Here is a 23,769-nt window from a genome sequence, read left to right on the forward strand (position 1 = left end):
ATGTCCCTGCAGTCCAGGAACAAATTGTAGCGAAGAGCAAGATTCTTTCCTGTCCTCGTCTAGCTCCTCTCCCTGCTGCTAGGCGCACTGCCACAGTCGCTGCGGACCTTGCCTCCAGGCCCTGGAGTAGCCCAGGCCAGGCAGGAGGGACAGTGAAAGCGGCCAGACCCCGGTCTCAGACTCTCGCCCTCTCCCAGTCAGCAGCGACCTCCCTAGCTTGGAATCTTTGCCTGTAGTAAAGAGGCCTAGGTTGCAGGTCGACTCTGCTGCAGGTTCTGGGTGGGGCCATAGGCGGGTCTCTCTTCTGACATGTGGAAGAGGGTAGGAGAGTGTTCACTTTCCGTGCAGACATCTGAACTATGAAGGCTTCTCTTGGGGCTTCAGCGCAAGCTGCTCCTGCAGAGTAGGAAAATGGAGTATAGACAATATGGGTTCAGATCCTCTCACTTAATTAACACTGTGATCTCATTTAATTTAAGTATCTTGTGTGCTCTTATTTAATCTGTCTATTGTAAAATGGGAAGATAATAATAGCTCTTTTGTAAGGTTAGTGTGTCTGATGTAGCAAGCCCACAGCAAATGGTAGGACGAGCTGGAGAAGATTGGGTCCATCGCTCCCCCCACCCTTTTTCGTGCAGAGCTTCTTTGCAGTCTCCGGCTTTCCCCGCCCTGGCTCAAGGACAGCTCACAACCAGCGGCCTTCAGTAGGCCCCCTGTGGGCTGCGAGAGGATACAGCCTGGTAGGGCATGGCAGATGGGTTTTTAGTGACTCATGAGAAGACTGATGCTCGGGTTTGCCTTGGAGCATGGTGGAGAATGATACAGAGATTTGGAGTCCAGTAGATAGTTGAGGGTACTGGGGGAATTGGAAAGGAAACTAAAAATGCCAAGTATCAAAGTTCTGTGGATTTTCAAAGTCGGTTCCCAACGGTGGCAAAAACTACTGTGGGAGCGTGATCTAGTCTGACGCTGTAGGTGGCGCTGTGACGAGGTGCCGCGTCCAGGACAGAGGTGACTGGGGGACTCCAAGACTACGGGAAGTTTTCCGTGACTCTGACCCTCTGCTGGAAGCCTCAGCTTCCTGTTTTGGGGGATTAGCAAGGACAGTGTAGGAGTCAGCGCGGGGCTAGTGGGTGGTGGAGCGAGCCTAGAGAAGGCGACAGGCGGGAAATATCGGGCCTCGACCTTGCAGTGCCCAGGGGCCTAGCAGCTCTGTTCACTGTCCGGGTGCAAGGATGCGCCAGGTGGCACGTGACTGGGGACGACTCGCTGGGGCATCATGCCACCCAGAGGGAAGGCACAGTTAGTGAGCCTCGGGTAGCTGTATCGCAGAAACTGAGAGAAAGCTCTTGTGCCTGTCAAGATGACTCTGGCTTGCAGGTTGATTCAGGCTCCTCCGAAAAGCCATAAATCAGGTCTAGAATGAATTGTCCCCTCTGTCAGCAGTTTGGACCCAGTTCGGGGCCTATAGGGCTGAGGCCCAGCCCTGACCAGGGGACAGCCAGCTGGGCCTCGAAGCCTGCAGGCGACCCAGACCTCACAACAAAGCTATATTCAGCATAACCTGGACCGCAGTGGGGCTCCCCCCCCCCCGAAGGTCTTCACGTGTGCTTGCTCCCGAAACCAGGGCTTAGAGGCGCAGTCTGGTTCTGGTGTATCTTTTCCAGACATCCTTTAGGCCAATCGGGTCTTCAGAAGGACGCCTTAGGGCAGGGTCTCAAATAGCTGTGCTTTAAAAGAACCCACAATCTTGTTTTTCCCACACGCGGCTGAGTCTCTCCGGAGCGCCGCAGCTCAGGGCTGTATGTAGAGTGACAGTGGACTGTGTCCTCCTCACAGAGCGGCGCAACTTCTACGAATGCTGCAACCCTGGCAAGGCGAAGTAGCCCTCCTTCTGGCTAGGTCAGACCGGCCTCCCCTCAGGGACCCTTCCCTACCTCTACCCCTTCCCCCCCCCAGTTGGGATCCGATCTTTGCTGGGTCTTGCCATCCCGAAGCCACGAGTTTATCCGCTATGCACAAAACTGTGTTCTCTTTCATTTGCAGATTTAATAAACAAACAATCATATTACATGGGGCTCCGCGCCGTCCTTCTGAAAGCAATTCCGCTGTTGAAAACTGAAAAATGGGTGTAATTTGCGTTCAGAAAGTGATGTTAGGGTCACAGCAATTTCCCGGGCCGTTATTTATTTTTACTTTAAAGTCTTTAGGAAAGATTTGCTTATATACTCGGAAACCTTCCAATGCGAGAATACCAGCAATCCCGCTCGCCTTCAACACGAGGGGGTGGGGGTGGAGAACAATTACTGAGTGACGCTAATATGGGGAAACTGAAAAGAAATGTCGATTGTTTTTATTGTAATAGAAGGAGTGAGCAAACAGAAAAACCAACCCCGGGTGATCGGAAACAGGCAGGCGGAGAATTAAAAGCCGGTTTCAGGCGGCAACAAGCCCCTCCCCTGCCCTTGGAAGGAGAAAGCGGGCGACGAGCGCTCGCAGCCGGCGGGGTGGATCCCACGGCGTGCAGCGCTGCGGCCTGGCCTCTGTCGGACCCGCTGTGCGCCCAGGGGGGGTTCCAAGCTCGGCCCTACCCTATCCGCTGCCGTGGTAGCTACGTCGCGGAGCCAGGCAAAGGCTCTTGCTTGAACCGTGAGACTCCTTAGTGAGAAGGTGGAGAGGCCGCGCGCGGGGCGACTCTCAGAGCATCTTTCGGCCGCGCTCGGCTCCTCTCCGGGGCCAGCGCGGCTTCTCCTTGAGCTGGTGCGTCCGCAGTCCCGCCAAGTCCAGGCCAGCAGGTCAGTGTGTGGGCGCCTCCTGTCCTCCCCACCCACCCCCGGCTTGGCTGGGGCCAAGGACCCCCGCGGGCTGTCTCCTTCTCAATCCCCGGAGGTTGTTCCCTTTAGCCGCCGCCCCCGCCCTCCCGTAGCTCCACGCGAAGATCCGGCCTGGCCAGCAGTCTAGGGGGGACCCTCCCTCGCCTTGGGCGCGGGGCTCGCTTCCGGCTGCTACTTGCGGCGCATTTGCTGGGGGGCCCAGTGGGCCGCTGACCTTGCGAGACCTAGACATAGCAGTGGGCCGAGGTGTGGAGAAGCTGGGCCTCCTTACCTCTCTATGCCGAGCGCAATCCCCACTCATCCTGGAAGAGACAGTCCCGTGGGGGAAGCTGACTTGAAGTCTTGTCATTACCGCATTTACCCTCAGACGTCTGGAAGAAGTCAATGCATTCTGAAAACCCCTGCCCCGGAGCTTGAACTCTGGTCGCCAGCAAGATCTCCGCAACACCCCAGAGTGGGCTAGAGGCGGGCACTGTCTCCTGGGCTCGGAGTCCAGTCTGGTCCCAGCATGGGGGCAAGTTGGGAGAATCAGCTCCTTAATAGTCTCCTCTGCCATCTCTGCTTGTCATAACTGCGACAGGGAACAAAACGACGCCTCTCCTGAGCATACGCACGCCTCTCTCTCGCCTTACCCTCCCATCCGCAGTCATCTCTGACCTGTAGACCCTGAGAAGCAGGCTCCTGGAGGAACAGCTCAGCCGGGGGTCGATCCAAGCCGGGGAACCAGGGAGGGGACTCCTCGCACAGCCCGCGGCGCCTGGGTCTGACCTCGACAGCCCTCGGGTGCCATCTGCCTGGCCACTCGAGGGCGGCCTCGGAAGGAGCTAGATTCCTGTTCCTTCTCCGCGTCTCTCCTCAGACCCCGCTAGTGCTGGAGGGGGGCGCCGCAGGTGACCGCCCGCGGCACTAGGACCGCTGACAGATTTATGGAGACTTTACAGCATCTTGCCAGGGTCCGCGGGGGCAGGGCGGAGTTCGAGAAGGCGTGCTGCGGACTAAAGTTTTCCCAGCCTCAAGCTTGGGCTGAGCCGCAGGTAAAGTCATGGGCCCCGGCTCCCCTCCAGCAGCTATACACCGGGATCGGGCCAGTGCGAGGGTGGCGATTCCTCCCACCCCGTGTAGCCAGCCCCCTCCTTCACACCCTCTGGCCCCGCCAGCTTCCAGTCTCCCACTGAGTAAATATTTACTCAGAGAGCGGGTCGCCCCACGGAGGAGGCCTTGACTGCGCCTAGGGGAAAGGTTTTTTGGCTTCTCCCCGGCCTGAGCCAGCTGCAGGCCTTACTGGTTGTGTTTTGGTTTTGGTCTTAAATTTCTTCTTTTAGTCGAAATTCTCCCGATCCCTGTGTGATCCCCTAGGTTCAGAGTGGGCAGTAACTAGGGGGCGCTGACCCTAGCTGACCCTTGCTCTTTCTCAAAGTCTTGCATCCTTACGCACCGTCGGGGAATGCTCAAGACTTTAGTGTTCTCTCTCTCTTCCTTCCTCCATGCTTCTTTCCCTCCTTAGATCCGTCTCTGGCTCGGGCTCAGCGGCTCGCTAGCTACCTAGCCCCCGTAGTGTCAGCCCCTTCGGTTCCGATCCCTCCGCTCCTGTCTGCCCCTGCAGCTTCCTTCCTCTTGCGCCCAGCACGCGGACCTCCGCTTGCCTCAGATACTTAGTTGCCCAAAGCACCTAAAATTGATTCTTTGCGGGCTCTTGAGAATACCCTGAGCCAAGAGAACCCAGCCCTTGCAACTGCCCGCGCGAGTGGGGCCTGCCGGGCGCCGCGGGGGCGCGGAGCAGGGCACTCCGCAACAGCTAAGGCCAAATGGCCACAACCAAATCCAGCAGGTGGAAACCGAGATACGGCGTCGGACCTGTGCGAGAGCGCGGGAGATGTGTGACAGCTGGAGTCGGTGGCGAACAAGAGGATGTTGCGTGTTAAGTTTACTTAGCCAGAGTTCTAAACCATAGGGGTCTCTCACTCCGGGCTGGTGCTGTAGAACTGCTACAGCTCTCACAGAGCCCGCCCCAACCCCCTCCGGGCATTTGGCCTTACCAGACCGTAGGCGGAACGGCCTTGTACCCGCACAGCAGCCCCAAAGCCTCTGTGAACGCCTTCTCATGGAAATGTGGCAAAGAGTCCGCGCAGAGGTCGCTATTCATAGCGTGTCTGGAGGTGGGAGCAGGGTTCCTGATCAAGTTTCTGGGCATGTTCGTGGCTTAGCGCAAGTCTAAGGCAAAGTCTTAAGCTCCGCTCAGATATCGCAAAGTCTCAACTAATTTACTCCCAGCCCTAAAGAAAAAGCTGCTGCTTCTAAAATCTTAGATTTCCAAAGGCTGTCCTTATGCAAAGCTCCAGACGGTGCCACACAACAGGTATTGGGGGTCAGGCTAAGGTGAAATCGCTATCAAGTCAAGAAGATTTTAAACATTTGAAACCAACAAACAAAAAAGGGACAAGTTCAAGTACGTCTACTTGTGGGACTTTTTACAAAATCTCAATTGTAAAGAATTAAAGGTATTTGAGTTCATCTTTATCTTTAAAACCCTTCATACTCTAAGTGAATTTGAATTGAGTGCCTCCCCACCATAGAAGCGGGGATCTGGAGATCACTGTTCGTTTGAAGAAGCACAGCTGATTACTAGTTTTTCCCGGGTTCTTGTCACTGACTGGTCTGGGATCTGGGCCCAGTCAGTTTCCCAGTGTGTAGACCCGAGCCACACATATCCTTGGGGACTGTAGGAGGATCACCCCGAACCTTGTGTGCACAAGAAGGACAGTCGTAGAGTACTAAGCATCAGTATCAGTGTCCGTGACCAGAGCAGTATGAACTCCCAAATTCATTACAATATTCCTCATCTCATTTATTATTTTGATTCTCATTCTCCACAACTTTTACTGTAAATATTAATAACTTTGGCCGCAAAAGGCATACTGTACACTTTAAATTTAGAATGAACAAAACTGAAAATTCAGAAATAGGCAGAACTGCAGGGCCTGTGGTAGCTAAATGGAAGACGCAGGAATTACATTAGGTGCAGCGCCGCATCCACTTTCTTTAGACTAAGTCTCTTTCATATTTAAGCAAAACACTTTCAAAGTGGCTCACTGGTTTGGAGAATCCCTGCAAACGCTGGCACTAGCGGCCCAGCACAGTGGCTGAGTGCGAACGAGTGCTGAGCTCTGGAGTGAGCGGCCCACGCACCCGCCATAAGTTGACCTGGAGCTGTGCGCTCGCTTTAGCTGCGCGCGTTTAAATTCCCGGCACATGGCGTGACCCCTGCCTCAGCCTGCAAACCTGCGTGGCTAAGGGTTGGCCAGCGCTCCCAGACGAGCCCCCTCGGGGCCTCCGCGAGAAGCCAGCTGAGGGAGGGGCCCCCCTGGCTTTAACTTTGGTCCCCACCCGTGGTTCGGCCTTCAGGCAGCGTCGATTTCTCCGCCGGCCTACCTTCTTACACCTGCGCTCTTGCCACCAGCCATGGACTGACTTGAGGTAGAATCAGAGGGTGACCGAGCTCTCCTCGAGGCCCGAGGAGGCCTGCATGACAGATTATGCTAAGACCTCCCCGGCCCCTACTCCCCCATAAACGGTGGCGCCCGCCTCCCACCTAGATTCTTAACTTCAATTCTGAGGCGCCCATCGTTCTCCCAAGGAGGTCTCCTCGGCCCCTTCCCTCTTCGAGTCACTCGTATTCAGACCAAACGCTTTCATTTGTTTATTCAGCATTTTTACCAGCCTGATTTTGCTGTCTGTGCCGCTGTCTGTGCCGCTCCTGGGAAGATGTCAAACACCCATTTTCATTGTATTTAGTCACCCAGGTGGGGAGCCAGCCTGAAAGGAACAGCGGAAGGAGTTTCCTGAACTGTGCTGTCGCTCACCGGCTCGCACCAATCACCACGTAGTTCACTCTTGGGCCCGCCTCTTGGGGGGCGTGTCCCCAGTGAGTGATAGACGGAGCCGCCCGGCCCTGCTCAGCCCAGCCCACGTTGCTGCTTAGATTGAAATGCAGAGCTCAAGCCTCTTTCATCGGGGCACAGACTTCCTTTTACTCCTTCCTTTTGCACTCTTGCCTCCTCCTCCCGGGAAGAAGCGGAGGCATCGGCGGCCCGGGGTAGCAACAGGCTGGGCCACTGAGGCCGCGCGAAAAGTTTCCTTCTGGCAGTGCGGAACTGGGGCCGGGTTGGTGTACTGCTCGGAGCAATGGGTGAGTGTCGGCGGGCGACTCTGTCAAAGCCTTGAAAGGAGGGAGGGAGAGAGGAGGCGAGGGAGGGAGGGAGCGCAAGGGCGCGCGCCACTAAGCGCTCACACTCTCCTTATTGACTTTGCTCGTGTTCCTACAAGTTGTAGGAACACGCTAAGGGTCAGTGGCGCATAGCAGTTCAATCTGAATGCAGGCTACTGGGTTGCTGTTGTTGCCATTTTCTGAATTTAAGGGAAGGGGGCTGTGCCATCAGCGAGCACCGCAGCCTCGGTAGCAAACCAAGTTTTGTTTCACACACACACACACACACACACACACTCCCCTCTAGCTTCCCCTAGACTTTGCGCGGGTCTTCAGGCGGGCGCTGGGAATGGGGTGGGTGGGAAGAGGGAGCAGCCCAAGGACTTTAGTTCGCAGCAGGTGAGAAGGAGCGTGTTCAGACGTCAAGACCTATTTCCCCGTCTGCTTCGGACACTTTTGAACACTCAGAACCGCCCTAATTCTCACCACTTCACTTGACTGTAGCGGCCTCTCGCACCGCAGGAACGAGGGAGGGGGTCTAACTGGACTTCAGTGCTTTGGGGCCCTTCGGCTATGTTCGGGGACCGTATGGTTTGGGGACATCCCCAGTCGTTATTTTGGGGCTGGTGCGTTCTCTCTGCCTCCGGACGCGCACTGAGGCCGAGTGGCAGGCAGCTGTCCCAAGCGGCGGGTGCGCGTCCCCGCGCGCTGTGTGTTTGTTTTGCAGAGCCAGCCTTCGGGGAGGTGAACCAGCTGGGAGGAGTGTTCGTGAACGGGAGGCCCCTGCCCAACGCCATCCGGCTTCGCATCGTGGAACTGGCCCAACTGGGCATCCGACCGTGTGACATCAGCCGGCAGCTACGGGTGTCACACGGCTGCGTCAGCAAGATCCTGGCGCGGTACAACGAAACGGGCTCGATCTTGCCAGGAGCCATCGGGGGCAGCAAGCCCCGGGTCACCACCCCCACAGTGGTGAAACACATCCGGACCTACAAGCAGAGGGACCCTGGCATCTTCGCCTGGGAGATCCGGGACCGCCTGCTGGCAGACGGCGTGTGCGACAAGTACAACGTGCCCTCAGTGAGCTCCATCAGCCGCATTTTGCGCAACAAGATCGGCAACTTGGCCCAGCAGGGTCATTACGACTCATACAAGCAGCACCAGCCGGCGCCGCAGCCAGCGCTGCCCTACAACCACATCTACTCGTACCCCAGCCCCATCACAGCGGCGGCCGCCAAGGTGCCCACGCCACCCGGTGTGCCCACCATCCCCGGTTCGGTGGCCATGCCGCGCACCTGGCCCTCCTCGCACTCGGTCACTGACATCTTGGGGATCCGCTCCATCACCGATCAAGGTAGGGGCTCTGAGGCTGGGCGTGTGGATGTGCAGAGCCTGCTCCCGCACCCCCGCGGAGATCTCAGTATCTGCGGCCTCCGGGCCCGCGTCTATCCCACCACCTGAGGCTTTTTCCTTTGGAAACGTAAGGAGTCTTCCCAGGGGGTGTCCTGATCTCATTAACTTGAAACTCATGCCCCTCGTTTCCTTGCCACACACAGTCTCCTGCCTCATCTCAAACTACCAGACCCATAACATCCCCCCATTCCCAACACATGGTTCGCATTTTCCACCCTCCCCCGCCTCTCGCGCAGCAGCAGCCTCAGGCCGGCTCGCTCATTCCGAGAGCGCGGCCGGCCGGACTTGGGGCGCAGCCCGGGAGGCCCTAGCCTGCGTGGGGCTGCCGGCTGCAGACGCCGCTGCGGGCAGCTTGCTTGGGGATCAGATGCGGCCGCGACGGACGAGTACGGCACGCTGTGGAAATTGTAGTATTCTTCTCGGATTCTGGCAATCAGGCCAAATTTGCTCAGGCAGGAAGTTCAAATGTCACCTAATTGGTTTCATTCTTATGCTTCAGTTCATTTTCCTCGGAAACCGAGGTCCCCAAGTTACTACTAGTAACTTGCCTGTAACTCATTCCCGGACCAATTCACGGATTCATATTCATTCTCATTCTCTCTCCCCCTCCCCGCTCCACTCGTTCTCTCACCCTCGCTCGCTCTCTCTTTCTTTCGACCTTCTCAAAATTCGCGCTTTACCCTAATAGATTTCACTATATATATATGTTAGGAAGGGAAGTGGCACCTACTGCGGTGATGAAGACAAAATTTATGGCGATTCCATGCTGTCTTTTCTACTGTTCTTTCCTGTTTTTCCTGCCGCTTTCCTTTGGGGTCCTTGAGTCCCCCAGAATAAGCGTGGACGTCTATCTAGTTCCCGCACGTTTTCAGGGGTGCCACCCCACTGTTCCTTTCCTTTCTCACCCTGATTTGCCTTGTCGTGAGCGTCTTTTCTGCGTGGTCAGAACTGTTCCCCGACCCTCCTGCCCAGTCCGGCTTCCGCAGGAGACCTGAGTTTGTTTTCTTTTACTGGGTTGTCAGAAAAAAAAAAAAAAGAAAAAAGAAAGGCGTTAACTTCTTTTCTTGGTAGGGAAAAAGGAAAGTCTAAATGCCTCAGATGCAGAATTTAAATAATGCATAGTCTATTTTCTTAATTTCTCAGCCTAAAGTTTAAAAAAGTACGGAGGAAAAATTAAATAGGAAAGAAGGAAATAGTTCTTTTAATTATTTCCTGCCTTTCTTGGTTGCCACCACATTGGCACAATTATCTTTTTAAGTAATTAAAGCAGGGCCCTGATTTCTCATCTTCTTGTTTTCTGACTGCAAATTTACAAGAGCCCAGTTTTGTCTTATTCCAGCTAGTTGTAGCTTTAGTTGGAGAGAGTTTGCCCTTGATTTATAGGATAAACTGACCTCACTGACATTTAAAGGAAGCCTCTGTTCATGGGAAAGTGTGAGATCAGCAGAAATGGGGGCTCACAGGGGGATCTCAATTTCTTAAGATAACTTCAGGCTTGTGCCCACCGACTGCCTTTTGTCTGGGAAGGCAAAGAGAGACAGGCAGTTCTGGACCAAAACATGGTTTCCTGGTGCAAATGGGAATCAATCTAATTCTTTGGGGGTGGGGGAAGATATAGTGAAAAAAGGCTGATAGAATTGAAAAAAAATTTTTTCTTGCCTAGGGATACTACAATCAGACCAAATGTCACTTGGGAAACTATGGGATTAAGGAGAGGAGCAATTCTTCATTGTAGATGTTGATTCTGGATGCCAGCTTTAAAACAACCTTATTTTAAGACAGCCACAGATTTCTGACAAATCTGTGAATATAAAATGATCATTTTGTAGAAATATCAGATAGAAGTGTTTAAAATCATGTTACAGTGGCTTTGTCAAACTTCAATCCTCCACCCGTAGTGCCCAAAGAGAAAAATACATTGTCTTCAAATATATCCTCTTTGAAATTATTCAAGTATCTCCTCTTTGAAATTACACCTGGTCACTGAAAAATGCCAATGATTCAATATGCACAGCCCTAGGTATATTGTGGTAATCACTTTATGCCATATAATTTTCTTTGCCTCTCCATCAAGAACAGAAAGGGTAACTGATGGCTTTACTCCTTTTCTTAACACTTAATTCTACTTTCATTTTCTTAACCTTTTATTTCATTTTCTCTTTGTTGTATATATATATTTTTTAAAAAACCCTATAACCCCGCCACTGTGGCATATATAGTGTTAATTACAGGATTTACTCTTTGAGTTATATGTACATAACATCACATATTTAACGTGTAGAGCTAGGGTATCAAGGCTAGTCTTATGCACATAAAGCAGAAATCTATGCACGTATATTTTGCATGTGTATTGTGGGCATCATTTAGTTATTTGTTTGCAAAAGACTTTGCAAGTCTTTTGTTCTATCTATTGACAAATGTACTAGATCCCCACAGCACTGTGAGCACTTTTCTGCATGTCTATGAGCACCAGCGCAGGCACCCTAAGGTCAGGAAGCTGCTTTCTTTTCGGCCAGCCCTAGTCCCAGATCTTTGTCAACCCCGAGTTGGCCTTGGGTTAGATTGAGGAGGTGGAGAATGGTGCATCCAGACTCAGGGACTCTTTCCCTGATTTGGCTTTCTTCCACTTGTTTCTTCGGAGAGCGAGGAGGGGAGGAGGGAAATCAAAGGCTGGTTGAAAAAGAAAAAGAAAAAGAAAAAAATATATATATGTACATATATATATCTTCCTTCAGGCGTGGGTGAAAGAACTTGGAGAGGCCTATTCTCTGGCGAGTAAAACTTCTCCAGGCCCTGGGCTGGATGAGGAGGAGGCCGCGGCTGGGCCCAGCGCCCCTGGGAGGCCTAGGGCAGGCTGCCGACCCGAGGTCGGAGCCCTGGCGCTTTCTAGTCGTAGTCCGGGACCCCGACTACGACGGTCAGGAGGGGGGCGCGCGGGTTGGGCCTCCAGCCTGACACCTTCTCCTCCTCCCCAGGAGTGAGCGACAGCTCCCCCTACCACAGCCCCAAGGTGGAGGAGTGGAGCAGCCTGGGCCGCAACAACTTCCCCGCTGCTGCCCCACACGCAGTGAACGGGCTGGAGAAGGGAGCCTTGGAGCAGGAAGCCAAGTACGGTCAGGTGAGGAGGCGAGGGACAGGCCAGGTGGGCTGCGTGGCGGCGGGTTTTAGCGACGGAGTACCCAGATCCCTCTCTGAGCCTGGACCCATTGCTGCCACTACCGGGATCCCCGGTGGATGGGGGCGGAACAGAGGCCCCGGGCTTCCGAGGCCGGAGTTGAGGCCTTGACACCCGCCAGGGTCCTGGAGTGCTTGCCGGGGCGCACCGGGATTGGGGTGCCAGCTAGGCCCTTGGGAAGCACCACCAGGCCTGTTTGGCCTCTGGAGGCTTGGGAAGGCCGTGCCTGAAGCCCTTTCCGCTGCTCGCATTGGGGCTAGAGTTAATCAAAGCAGGGGCTTCCCAAAGGCTAACAGCAGCCTTGGGTTCTCTGAGCAGCGCCTCCACGCCCGCGAAACGCACGCCCGAGGTCGCGGCCTGCGGTACCACGGCTGCCCGGTCCCCGCGCTCGGGCACTTCCCCTGTGGTGGCTCTCAGAAACGAACAAGCCTGGCTTGTCCTTCGAAGAGGGGCAACCAGATAAACGTAATAAAGTTACCATTTCCCGATTAAAGGTCACATCGTAATCTCCCAAGGGAGGTTAGTGAGAAAACCTCAAATTATACGGCCTGGCTGTGGACCGTTTAATTTTTTTCCCTCTGTCCCTCCCCCAACTCTCCAAAAGAAAATTTAAAACACTCGTGTTTTGGTTTTCTTTTTTTTTCCCCTGAGAAAAGCTAACCAACCACCACAACAAAAGCCCGAGTTTTGAGTCTAAATTCATCACCACGCTGGAGTCAGGAGTTCAAAATTCTCAAACACTGGACCTTAAGGCAGCCTAAGGTTTTCCTGAGCAGACCTGGGTAGGTTTGCAAATTTCTTAATCCCAAACTCTAATTCCAAAGCCTCAAACTACTCAGTTTTCGTTGTATTACTTTGAAGTCTCAATACTTTTAATGTTTTCTTATCTGTCAAACCAGCATTTAAAATTTAATGGAATTTGTTCCTCTTATATTCAGTTGGGAAAAAAATATTCGTTATTTTCTCTAACAAATCCCATTTCTACTTCCTCTTCCCTTACTGATTTTGTTGAAGCAGAGTCAGAATAGTATTAGCAGCTCCTCCCATGGCAAATATCACAGAAAATAGCAGCAGGGAAAGGGAGACCTTTTCCTTACTCTCTTTCTACTGTAAAGAATGCCAATGAGAAATTATAAGAAAGTTTGTCATTTTCTTTTACAAAAGGGCCTGCCCTTACTTAATTCATAATTTGCAAAGAAAAGGCAATCCAGCACAACAGTTAGGAGTTCTGATCTCTGGCACCACTGCTTCTTAAGCAAGTTATTTTAAAAAGTTTCCGTTTCTTCATCTTTAAAACGGGGAAATGCTAGTCCCAACCTCAAGAGAGAATGTCAATGAGATAATGCAACCATATGGCATATAGTAAAGCATTCATTAAATATTACCTTTGGTTATAAATGGCAGTTAGATAATGACTTTTAAAAGCAAGCAATATTTATCAGAATTTGCTTTGCTCAGAGAGCCCATAGTCAAAAAGCTTCGAGGCATTTTGTTACAAACAACAGAAAGAGTGTATATAAAGCACCTAGCATAGTAGCAAGCATTTAATAGGTGCTTACTGCTTCTTATTAGGTCATCATTTCTTGGAATAACATTGTGAAGAGTTGAAAAATAGTCTCTGATTCCCACATGTAGTTGATGAACCCGATTTATATATAAAGAAGTCTTATAATCCAAAAAAGCTTTACAGTTATTTTTATTTTTACTCCCTTGAATTATAGATCCAGCATTTAAACTTGTTTAGAAATGGTTAATTTATAAAACACTTCAAAACTAAACCAACAAATCATTTAAACTAAAAATTTTAAGCACAGTTTCAAATAATCTATTCTGTATATTCTGATCATTAAAAATGGGTTACATTTTATATACTGAATATTAAATCACTAAATTATCAGATTTATAAAACCAGGTAACTTAAAAAATGGCCAAATAAATATTACTTGAAATACTCTCAAGAACAAGTCATTTTTTTCTAGAATAAAAAGATGTTTATATCAAACTTACACTTGAAAAGTTAACTGCAATATTCTAATCTTCTTCATTGCCAGATAGTTAGATAATTCAGATGATGTAAAATTGCAAAACCTGAAAAGTTTCTAAGCAGAATGTAAATCAGTGGCTACTCTATTATGATTATCAAAATAGTGCTTAGTGCTGAAAATGTGCTAAGTAGGCACATAAACTTAGGCTGTGTCATTTTTCCAAGCAATTTTGGACTTTAGACATTGATTTTGTTGAAGGTTAAAATTATATATTAATAGTTGTTCATAAACATGCAAAGGTAAAGTGTTATACATATGTGTGCATTTACTGATATTAAAAGGGCAGATTTATTTTTAAAAGTTATTTTTCAAAATGTTATCAGCATATTTCAACCAAAATGTAAACTCAGGTAACATTTTTTTCCTATGTTTATATTATGGACAAAACTTGAAAGTCTTTGGCCAAAGAAAGCTAAAAAATTTTGCCTATAATACTTTCAGGGTGTTGACAGTTGTTATTAAATGGTATAATATTATATGATACCAATTTCATTTTAGTATATAAAGGAGGAAACTAAGAATTCAGAATCATAGGGCTTAGAGCATATTTTTCCAGAAAACACCTGTAAGATCATCAAAGGGCTGATTATAGATACTATTGATTACCATAGTCTAGAGTTTCTATTTCCAGCTTAAACTCCAAAGAAATATGCCTGATTCCTAGGATTCCTAGTAATTGGAACTGTATACACATTTCTGCTATACACACACCTATCTTTTGTTTTTGAAAAATTAGTTTAGAATATTCAAACCTGTCTTACACATTAATGTCACACTAATGAATATATTATAGTGCCATTCAGAAGTTCTTATTGTCTATCTCTGCAGATAGAATATTTATTTATTTTGGCTTTTTTCACCCACATTTAATATTGGCCTAGAAATCCTTAATCTAATTTAATTCTCAATGGCAACAACGTTTTCTGGTTTCTAATGGCTGATTCTCTTCTGTTGAAAGCATAAAACCTCTATTGAATACAACTGAATGGCAAAAGAACATTGTATATAGAGAATCATGGAGGTTATACTACATCTGGCCTTTTACATGGTACTTAGTGAATTAATGCCTCATTTTATTCAAACAGCTTATAAATAATTATATAGTTCTTTAAAATTTTTCTGCAAATGGGCATACTTTCTCAGAAAAAAATATTGCATATCTGGTACTCTGATTAAAGTAATTTGACTGGTAGATTTATAAGCTTTGAGCATCTTCATTTTGCGGTTGCATATGTTAAGGCAGACAGCAAGTTCAATGTGACATTGGGTACAAATTGAGATGTCAGAAATAGAGAATAGTCTATAAATACTTTCTTAAAGTTTGTAATTAAGTTCTGAAAATAGTTGAATTTAAAGATATAACAATCTGAAATTCTCATGAAGCTTTCATTCATACATCATATTTGAAATGAAGATGGTATTTCAGAATCCTGAATATAATTTTCTAGTGCATCATTTCAAAAACTGGCTGTCCTTGCAGACATACTGTTTTCGTGAAGATGTAAATGAAGTTGTACTAAATTTTTCTTCATATCAGATAAAATCAATTTTTGTTACATAATTTATAATTTTATAGAGAATGAAATCTTAGGCAAATGCCAATAGTATTTGAAATTCATAACGTTATCTGTTATGAAACACATCCTTTGACCTGGTTATCTTTTAAGCAGTAGTATTTTAAAACAAAATTAATGATTATGTATCAGTAGAATGTATCGTATAAAATAACAGAAAAATGTAATTTAAAAATTTTCAAGGCTGCATCAATTTTAATAGCATTTTGGAAAATTATAAAATTTAGAAAACTTTTTAAATAGCAGCTTTTCATTACCTAGGGACATTTAGATCTATAATATGATAACTAATCATAGTTAATATTCTTTCAGATGAATTTTGAAGCCATATTTTTAACAATCATTTCATTCTATCACATTTGTTTCACTGGATCATTGAATTAAGCAGGGAAGAATGGCAGTCAAAGAAATGATTTCATCAAAAAAGAGAAAATCTTGTTTATTTTTAGATCTAAAACTTTTTCTTACTTATGATATCAAGGTTGAAATTCTAAGTGAAGCACATCTCTATTTGTGGCTAAATCTACTTTATCATAAAGCCAGGGTAAACTCATTTAATTATAAGGGGAGGACCACGTAGAATTGATAAGTGGATGACAGATTGTGGGTAGAGGACCTGGCAGTGTTATTTGCATTCTCTTCAGGAAAGAAAATGTTGAGTAGACAATTCCCAGAATTTGAAGAATAATCCATGAACTCTGATTACCAGATAGTTGTCATACTAGGTTTATTTTGTGTGTGTGTGTGTGTGTGTGTGTGTCCTGGGGGGTTTGGATACTAATGCATTTTTATTTTCTTGTTTGGTGGGGCGGGGGGAGAGCACAAATGGCACAACCATAAATCAAATAATGAAATGGCTAGGCTAGAACTTTTATTTACTTTTTTCAACATCTTTATTCATTTTGCTTACTTAAAGTGTAATGTTTGTTCTGTGCTAAAGGGTGCCTAGCTTTTTGTTTTGTTTCTAATGGAAGATTATCACATTTTTTTTTTGCTTACACAAACCTATGCTAACTTAAGTATACAAATGGTTATGAAGTGCTTGTGATGTACCCTGTTTTGTGGGGATATAAGATGAGCAAGGAAAGTCCCTGTCATCCGATAGTTTACAGTCTTGTCCTTTGCCAATGCAGCTTCTCAACATATTCACTAAAGTTATTTTTTAAAAAACTGATAAATCTACATTTCTAACATTTTATAATAAATAAAATGAAAATTTATACCTTCATTCTTCATGTGATAACTTTAACGAGAACTCAGTGCATCTTATATATTTTTCTAGACTACTTTTAATGTCTGAATTCTTTCTAGAAATATTCAACAAAGCAGGTAACCTATTTTTCCAGTATATGCAACTTAGTTTATTTTGTTTTGTATTTGTAAATCTCATTCTCAAAATTAGTTAGAGGATAGTTTCCTATAGGGAGGACTCTTGTACAGTTTGTTCAAAGCAAAGAATTCACATGGCTTTCATGGAAGATTCACATGAAAAAGGAGTTGATGGGTTGAAGTCTTATTTATGGAATCTTTAGGTAAAGTCATTTTCAAAAATGAGATTTCCATTACATGCCCATTGCTGGGGTTTCATTTGGAAAATTTGTTTACTCTTCCCTGGGGATTCCATATGTTGGTTGATTTATAAATCATATTTACAATCCAATTAAATAGAGTAATTTAGCATGTTTGCTCCCACTATATTTATAGTGTACATTTGGTAGTCTCTACTCAGCCTAACTAGCTTTTCAGATTAATTACATGCCCTTCACTGAAAACATTAAACAGATTTTGGACGTTTAAGTCATGTACTCTTTTACTGGAAAGAATAAACAAACATCAATGCTACCTGTAGTTGTTTTCCTTTGCAGCGGAAAATTTTACTCTTTCAGTGATTGCTTCATAAATAACAATTACTTTACCCAGTAGAGATTTATATCTTTTACTAATGTCATGTTTCAAAATTAATAGTGAGAAAATTGATGTGTTTATTGAGTCACTAAAATGAATGAATAATGAATGTGGCAGGAGGCAGGTACATTTTAAAGCACATTTGTTCTCTCATCTAGCTTGCTCCTTTTTTTTTCTAAATTTCTAAATCTGAACTTCAAAAGTAAAAATTAAAATTAAATCAAAACTCCCTCCCCCTATAATCTAGGTCATAATTTAACCCGAGGGAAAGCTAAGAGCTATTTTTACATGGCTAAAGATTAAAGATTTCTATTTTTTTTAATCAAGCAAACATTTTAGCCTCTCCTTGTCTTTACCTATAAGATGAAGTCAACCCTCTCTGAGCTTCTCTTCCTACCCTTTCTTCCTGCAGTACAAAGGGGGTTACATCACTAAAATGATATTAAATAAATATTATGGATTTCAGAGAACTTTGAAATATTTAATACTAATATGAATAATGACATACACCAAGTTTGTACCTTAAGCATGTGAATTGGACAAATATGGAAAAAATTAGTCATTTTTTTATACTTGATAAATGAATGTAGTCATGGAATAAATAAGGGACTAGTGGTAATACAGACCTAACCCAATATTCTGCCTCCCCCTAAATTTCAGGAGCATTATCTAAAATGAGAATTCAATGCAACATGGTTTTTGAAAGCCATATTTCAGGAGAAACATCTCTGGGCAAAAAGAAGTAGGTCCATGTAAAGGGGTTGTAGACATTGCAACAGAATAGCTGAAGAACCTTAGATAAGGGGGGCACATCAGGGAACAATAGTTCCAAGGGCAAGGGTGTAAGAAGAAGAAGAAAGGGAAGATGACAAAGCAAGAGTTTCAGAGAGAAGTGTAATTTTTGATTGCTAAAATACACACACAAAAAGAATGGGTAGGAAAAATTTAACTGTGATAGATAATAGAACTCACCAACAAATATTTTCCTCTAACTAGGACATTGTTTCTGTCATGTAAAATATTAAATCTTTTAACTTTATGTCCTTGTAAAATGTTGGGCAAGAGTTTTTATTATTTTAAAAATAATTTTAAGCTTAGCCTTCTTATTTCATCATTCTTTGTGCTCATTGGCATCAATAATATAAAATATTAATTAATGGGGATAGAAGAGTCTGAAAACAGATACAAACATCTTTCATAATTGAATTGGAATGATTCTTTTCCAAACTAATTTCTCAAAGGTTACTGGGAAAATTGTACATAAAAATGATTAGAACTATACTCTCTATGCAAGACTAGATTTTTTTCCCTCTGCACTTTGATAGTTCTTCATCTTGACACTCATCTTCTGAGAGCCTTAAAGTGTGTTTCCTTTAAGAGGTAATTAACCATTTTCAGAAAGGGGAAAAAAGGATTTTTTAAAGAAGCTAAGAAACAGATGAGGATCTAACAATGAGAATTGGGTTCTAGAAGAAGAAAGAATCTTTTACCAGATGTTATCTCAAAAGATGCTCTAGTTTGAGATTAAATTGTGACTATCTTTTAACTGTCCGAGAAAAATAGTATGATGTGCTACAGAGGACCCTGCATCAGACAGGGGTGGTAAATTCTTTCAACACATGGCCATCGACTTTGGCCTAGGGTAAATGACTAATTCCTTTCATCTGTATCCTTGTATGAAAAGAGGATAAAATTTCATTTATATTCAACAGTGATATGCAATAATTTTTTTGTTAAAAAATACAGCATCGTTTTTTGACTCTTAAAATAGATTTTAATTTCAATTGAACATCATGTTGTATCTATGATATATTATCTTATAATTATGATAACCCCAACACTTTATAATGAGCTACAATTCATTAATCCTCATTATTCAGTGAAATATGTTGGATATTTCTTGGTGCCCGGGACATAGGATATGCTCAAGAAACTTTAGTTTCCTTCTTCCTTCCCTATTTTTCAAAGAACAGGCATTGACAGACAGTCAGACAGTACATGAGGTGTGTGTTCTTATAGACCAAAGACACAAGGTTAACCCCTCTAATTAATTTATTTTGTCAGAAATCCATGAGCAATGTTAAATCACACCCACGTACATTTCTACTTCATATAAATATATATACACACACACACACTCTGCAATGAGAAAATAGTTTTTGAGACCCCACCATTACATTGTCATAGATGTGGAAGTAAAAATAACCAAATAAATTAAATTAGAAAATAATTTCTATGTTGCAACTGAGTTGGAAAAGTATCTAATTAACATATGTCTGATCAACTTAATTCTAAGGATTAGTTTTTCCTAATAAAATTCTAGTATTTACATGATATTTTCACTAGAAAATATGTTGATATGTTATTTCCTTCATGTCACTACCATGAAATAGGATCTAGTCTCTATTTCTAATAATGTAGAAACTGAAGAGAAAAAATTAAGCTACTTGAATAAGGGTGCCCAGCGTTCATGCCAGAATCAGGATTAGAAATCAGGGTGTTTTTGATGTTGTTAATAGTAACGATACCAACAATAATTTATTGGATGCCAAGAGAGCACTGGTTCCTAGGCAGGTTTGCCTGCTGGGGCTGCTGCTTTTTGTTTGCAAATAAAGGTCTTACATCTAAATTCATTTCAAGAGATTTATCCATGTGGCTCCTAAAAACTCACATCACAGGGCCCCACAACTTAGCAAGTAAATTTTCCTATTTCAAAACCATGCATATGCAGTGCTTTTATATTTGGATAGACAGTTTGCTTTCTGATAAGATAGCTCTAGAAAAAATACCCCCAATCTTCATTAAAAAACTCTTACAAGACAAAGTGCCTGATTTTGCATGTCCTTTGTCCAACAGGCATTTTCAACATGATGTCTTAAATTATGGCCCATGTTCTATTTAACAAAGGTTGTGCTTATTTTGAGTTTCTAACATGACAGCCCCCACTCTGTGCCCTTCTTTACTGAAAATGAAAGCTACACCAACCAGGCCCGTCACAAATGCCTCCACAAAAGAGCCAAACAAAACCCAAGTACCGGGAAGGTTGACAAAGGCAATGTGGGCAGCTGAACAGATTCTAAGAGTATTTAGTCACCATTAATTCTTTCCTCACCCTGTACCTCCTTCCTATACTTTCAAATAGCAAAAGCAAATACTGTGCATTTTCTAGTTGTAGCTTCCTCAAAACTTCTGTGGAAAAAATATCTTGCCTTTTGTCCTTATGTTTGTTTAAGTAGCAAGACTGGGAATGCCTTTAGAATATAATAAAGTTCAAAAAATGTAAAAAAATCAGAAAGTAGAGTCAGAATATTGTTAGTTTACTCAGACTTAAACTTTCTGCTTCTTTCTAAGAACCTGTGAAATGTCCACTACTGTAATGCGATTACTGTTCACCTCTTCTGTCTTCCTACTCCTCTCAGGCACCAAATGGTCTCCCAGCTGTGAGCAGCTTTGTGTCAGCATCCAGCATGGCTCCTTACCCTACTCCGGCCCAAGTGTCGCCTTACATGACCTACAGCGCTGCTCCTTCTGGTTACGTTGCGGGACATGGGTGGCAACATGCCGGTGGCACCCCACTGTCCCCCCACAACTGTGACATTCCCGCGTCGCTGGCGTTCAAGGGAATGCAGGCAGCCAGAGAAGGTAGTCATTCTGTCACGGCTTCCGCACTCTGATGGGAAATTCCGTCTGCAGCAGCTTCACCCGGGTCTCCCTGCTCAACACCCTCCCCAGCCGGGTCTCATACCCCACCTCTTCTGCCCTCCAACCTTCCTGCCTCAAAAGCTGGCTTTACGGAGTCACATTCTTTGTGCTGATGACACTTAAATATTTCTTGCCATAACTTTTCTCTTGCAGAAAAACTGACATGACTTTAGGATTTAAAAACAAAAGCAACGTTAAGGATTGAATGAGACATTTGTGTTGCCACACACTGTCTTAACGTAGTGAAGAAACCTACACCCCTCAAAGGGCTTAAGGAACTTTTAAAACTAGTCTTTGGTAAAACCACATGTGTATATTTATTCTAAATCAACCTGAACTTTTGAAACGTGCAATTGTTGAGATTTTGCAAAATCAGTAAAGGAAAATACATATAGAAAAAAGCTATGCTACACCCTCTAATCAAATATGGTAACCAAGTAAGCCTTAATTCAATAGAAAACCAATCAATAATTGACTTGTTTGAGTGATCCTTTATTATTTTTAAGAGATGACCTATTTTGTTGAAAAATATGTGTAGAACCCAAGCGATATCTGAATTTAGCTCCTCCTGGTGTTTTGACTTGGTTCCAAATACAATAATGTTTATATTTTCTATTAGTTTGTAAATATGGACTCCGGATGGTGCATTTTTGTCTTCATTCCATAAGATATCCCTCTCCCCGCAAGCCCACTCCTTCTATATTTTTTTCTTTCTTTTTGCAAAGGTGACTTTCTGGCAACGTCTTTGTCTCTGTTTGGTGGTGGGCTGCTCGGGCTTCTGGACCTGGACTTGCCCCCAAATTTTGTGTGTGCAGTGAAGGCTTCAACATCTCATGAAGGACACTTTCTTTCTACAGCAGAGGACACAAACAACAGATAAAACAAGCCAGTCTCCCATTTTGTATCCTAATCAAACAACACACATGCCAACCATATAAAGACAAGAGGGTGAAAAATATCTGAATAAGAAGGCTCTAAAGGAAGTCACTTAGAAACTTAAGTTTAATGTGAAATGTTTTGCAAAGACACTTAAAATGAACTTTTTGTTGAGAAAACCACTGTGAAACTAAATTGTACTGTTATTGTTGGCTTACCTGTGTGTTCAGCAATCTCAGCCCAAAATTGTGTTGTAATTTAAAGAAAATGGAAAATTCTGCTCTAATGAATGTAACAATGGCTTGCTGTGAAGTTTACATTGTTGTACAGAAGCATGTTTCACATGTAGGTAAACTGGTGGTGGTATTAGAAATACAAATGCTATTTAATTTCAACAAATTCCCTTTATTCATTTCTGAAATTACAGGACACAGTTTAACTGATAAACCTTTCTAGACTGATTTATTTTTCACATTAATGTTAATAACAGAGCTATGGGGTATATGTGTGTGTGAGCGTGTGATTATGTGTTGTATTTTAAAACAATTGATTTTCTTGGGCAAAATTTTATGGTTTTTGTCCCTTCTGTTTAAGAAGTGTTTCCTGCTTGGCAACATAGGCTAAAAAATAAGTTTTTAGAACATTGGCACAATTCATCTATTGGAAGATTAATATATTGAGGTTTTTTTTGGTATTAATTCTGTGCAATAACTAAAAGGGCACCTCACAAGATGTGGATGTTGAAGATACATTCAGTAGGTCATTGTGATTTCTTCCTCTCTGTGCTGTGCATAGCCTACATGGCAATGCAGTTACGCCACATTGGTTTCATGGCTTCGTTTAAAACTAGATGGCTAGATTAGCTAGGTTTTCAAATCACTAGGATGTAAACAGTAAGCAGATTTCTGACACACAAATTATGTTCAAGTGACTGCTTTTTTCAAGCAGCAGATATCTTATAGAGAGCTTTGAACTGCATTTATTTCTAAAGCAACCGAAATTCAGTGCTACAAACAGAGGATTATAACTTCAGGAGAAGAATAAGCAGAAGGAGCAGATGAACTCTCAGGGCCATAGTCTTCCTTTGATCTTGTAAAACTCCCATTGACATCTGGAGTTCCCAGTCTGGTGAGAAAATAGACTATAAACTAAATGGAACAAAGATCCAATCCAATATTTTGGTGGAGACTTTAAAAGCATACATATAGGGACTCTCCTGCCATCCAGAAAAACTGACATAAGGTACAGAATTATTCTTTATCAAAATGTTTTTTTAGGTGGCTATTAGGGATCTTTAACAATATTAATTGTTTATATGGAAATGCAACTAAGTGTTATTTTCTTTGTCTAAATTAAGAAATCTCTTGTTATGCTATTTATAATTTTTTCTGGTTCTTATGTTTTTAAAAACCTAATATTAATGGTATCAAAGTTTTCTTCATTTTTCTTTTTTCCCCTCTAGGTCTTTTCTTAACAACAATGAATTCACATGGAATAATTTTAAAAAGACAACAGATACAATCTGCTATTCAAAGCAAATTATGATTTAAAGCCAATTTTAAAAATGCGAGAAGGAAAATGGGATGGGATATGGAGTTGGGACTGTTTAATTTTTAAAGATTATTGTTATTGGTTAATGTTAACATATTTCCTCTGTTTTTTAGAGGATAAACGTGTTGTTTTTAAATTGGCAAATGCACTCTTCAGAAATCCTTTTCCATCTCATCGACATGGAGAGGTTAAAGGTTCAATTTCATGGCCTCTATGCAGGCAGTACTCACAGGATGCAAGAGCATTACCTGCAAGGATAGAATGCAGTTGTACAACAGAGACACATTCTTACTTCTCTTGTTTTTCTGTTTTTAACGACCCTCTTATTGAATATTAGGCTGAAATATAATTTTAAAAAACACGTTGGAAAGGATGTACAACACAAGGCTATGTATGTATATACCGTATGTCAAAAAGCCTTTTATTTTTATACTTCAAATGCTCTAAATTAATAAAAAGTAATAATTACCATGTTATCTTTTACTTTTTA

The 23,769-nt window shown here is 44.1% G+C and overlaps 2 protein-coding genes across 2 annotated transcripts in view; one reads left to right on the forward strand and one right to left on the reverse strand.

The window, feature by feature from the left end:
* The first annotated feature begins 2,452 nt into the window (after window positions 1-2,452).
* Window positions 2,453-23,747, forward strand: PAX9 (paired box 9). The gene is made up of 5 exons (XM_069464332.1): window positions 2,453-2,795; window positions 6,627-7,020; window positions 7,766-8,392; window positions 11,430-11,569; window positions 20,570-23,747. Exons 2-5 carry the CDS (start codon window positions 7,017-7,019, stop codon window positions 20,822-20,824), a joined length of 1,026 nt encoding a protein of 341 aa, XP_069320433.1. The 5' UTR covers window positions 2,453-2,795; window positions 6,627-7,016; the 3' UTR covers window positions 20,825-23,747.
* The window catches only part of SLC25A21 (solute carrier family 25 member 21), a 454,686-nt gene continuing 453,207 nt past the window's right edge, over window positions 22,291-23,769 (reverse strand). Inside the window, exon 11 of the mRNA XM_069464356.1 lies at window positions 22,291-22,853. Coding sequence (XP_069320457.1) covers window position 22,853 — 1 coding nt within the window. The 3' untranslated portion in view covers window positions 22,291-22,852. The remainder of the gene's footprint in view (window positions 22,854-23,769) is intronic.

This window comes from Eulemur rufifrons, chromosome 2, assembly GCF_041146395.1.
Source record: "Eulemur rufifrons isolate Redbay chromosome 2, OSU_ERuf_1, whole genome shotgun sequence".
Classification (NCBI taxonomy): Eukaryota; Metazoa; Chordata; class Mammalia; order Primates; family Lemuridae; genus Eulemur; species Eulemur rufifrons.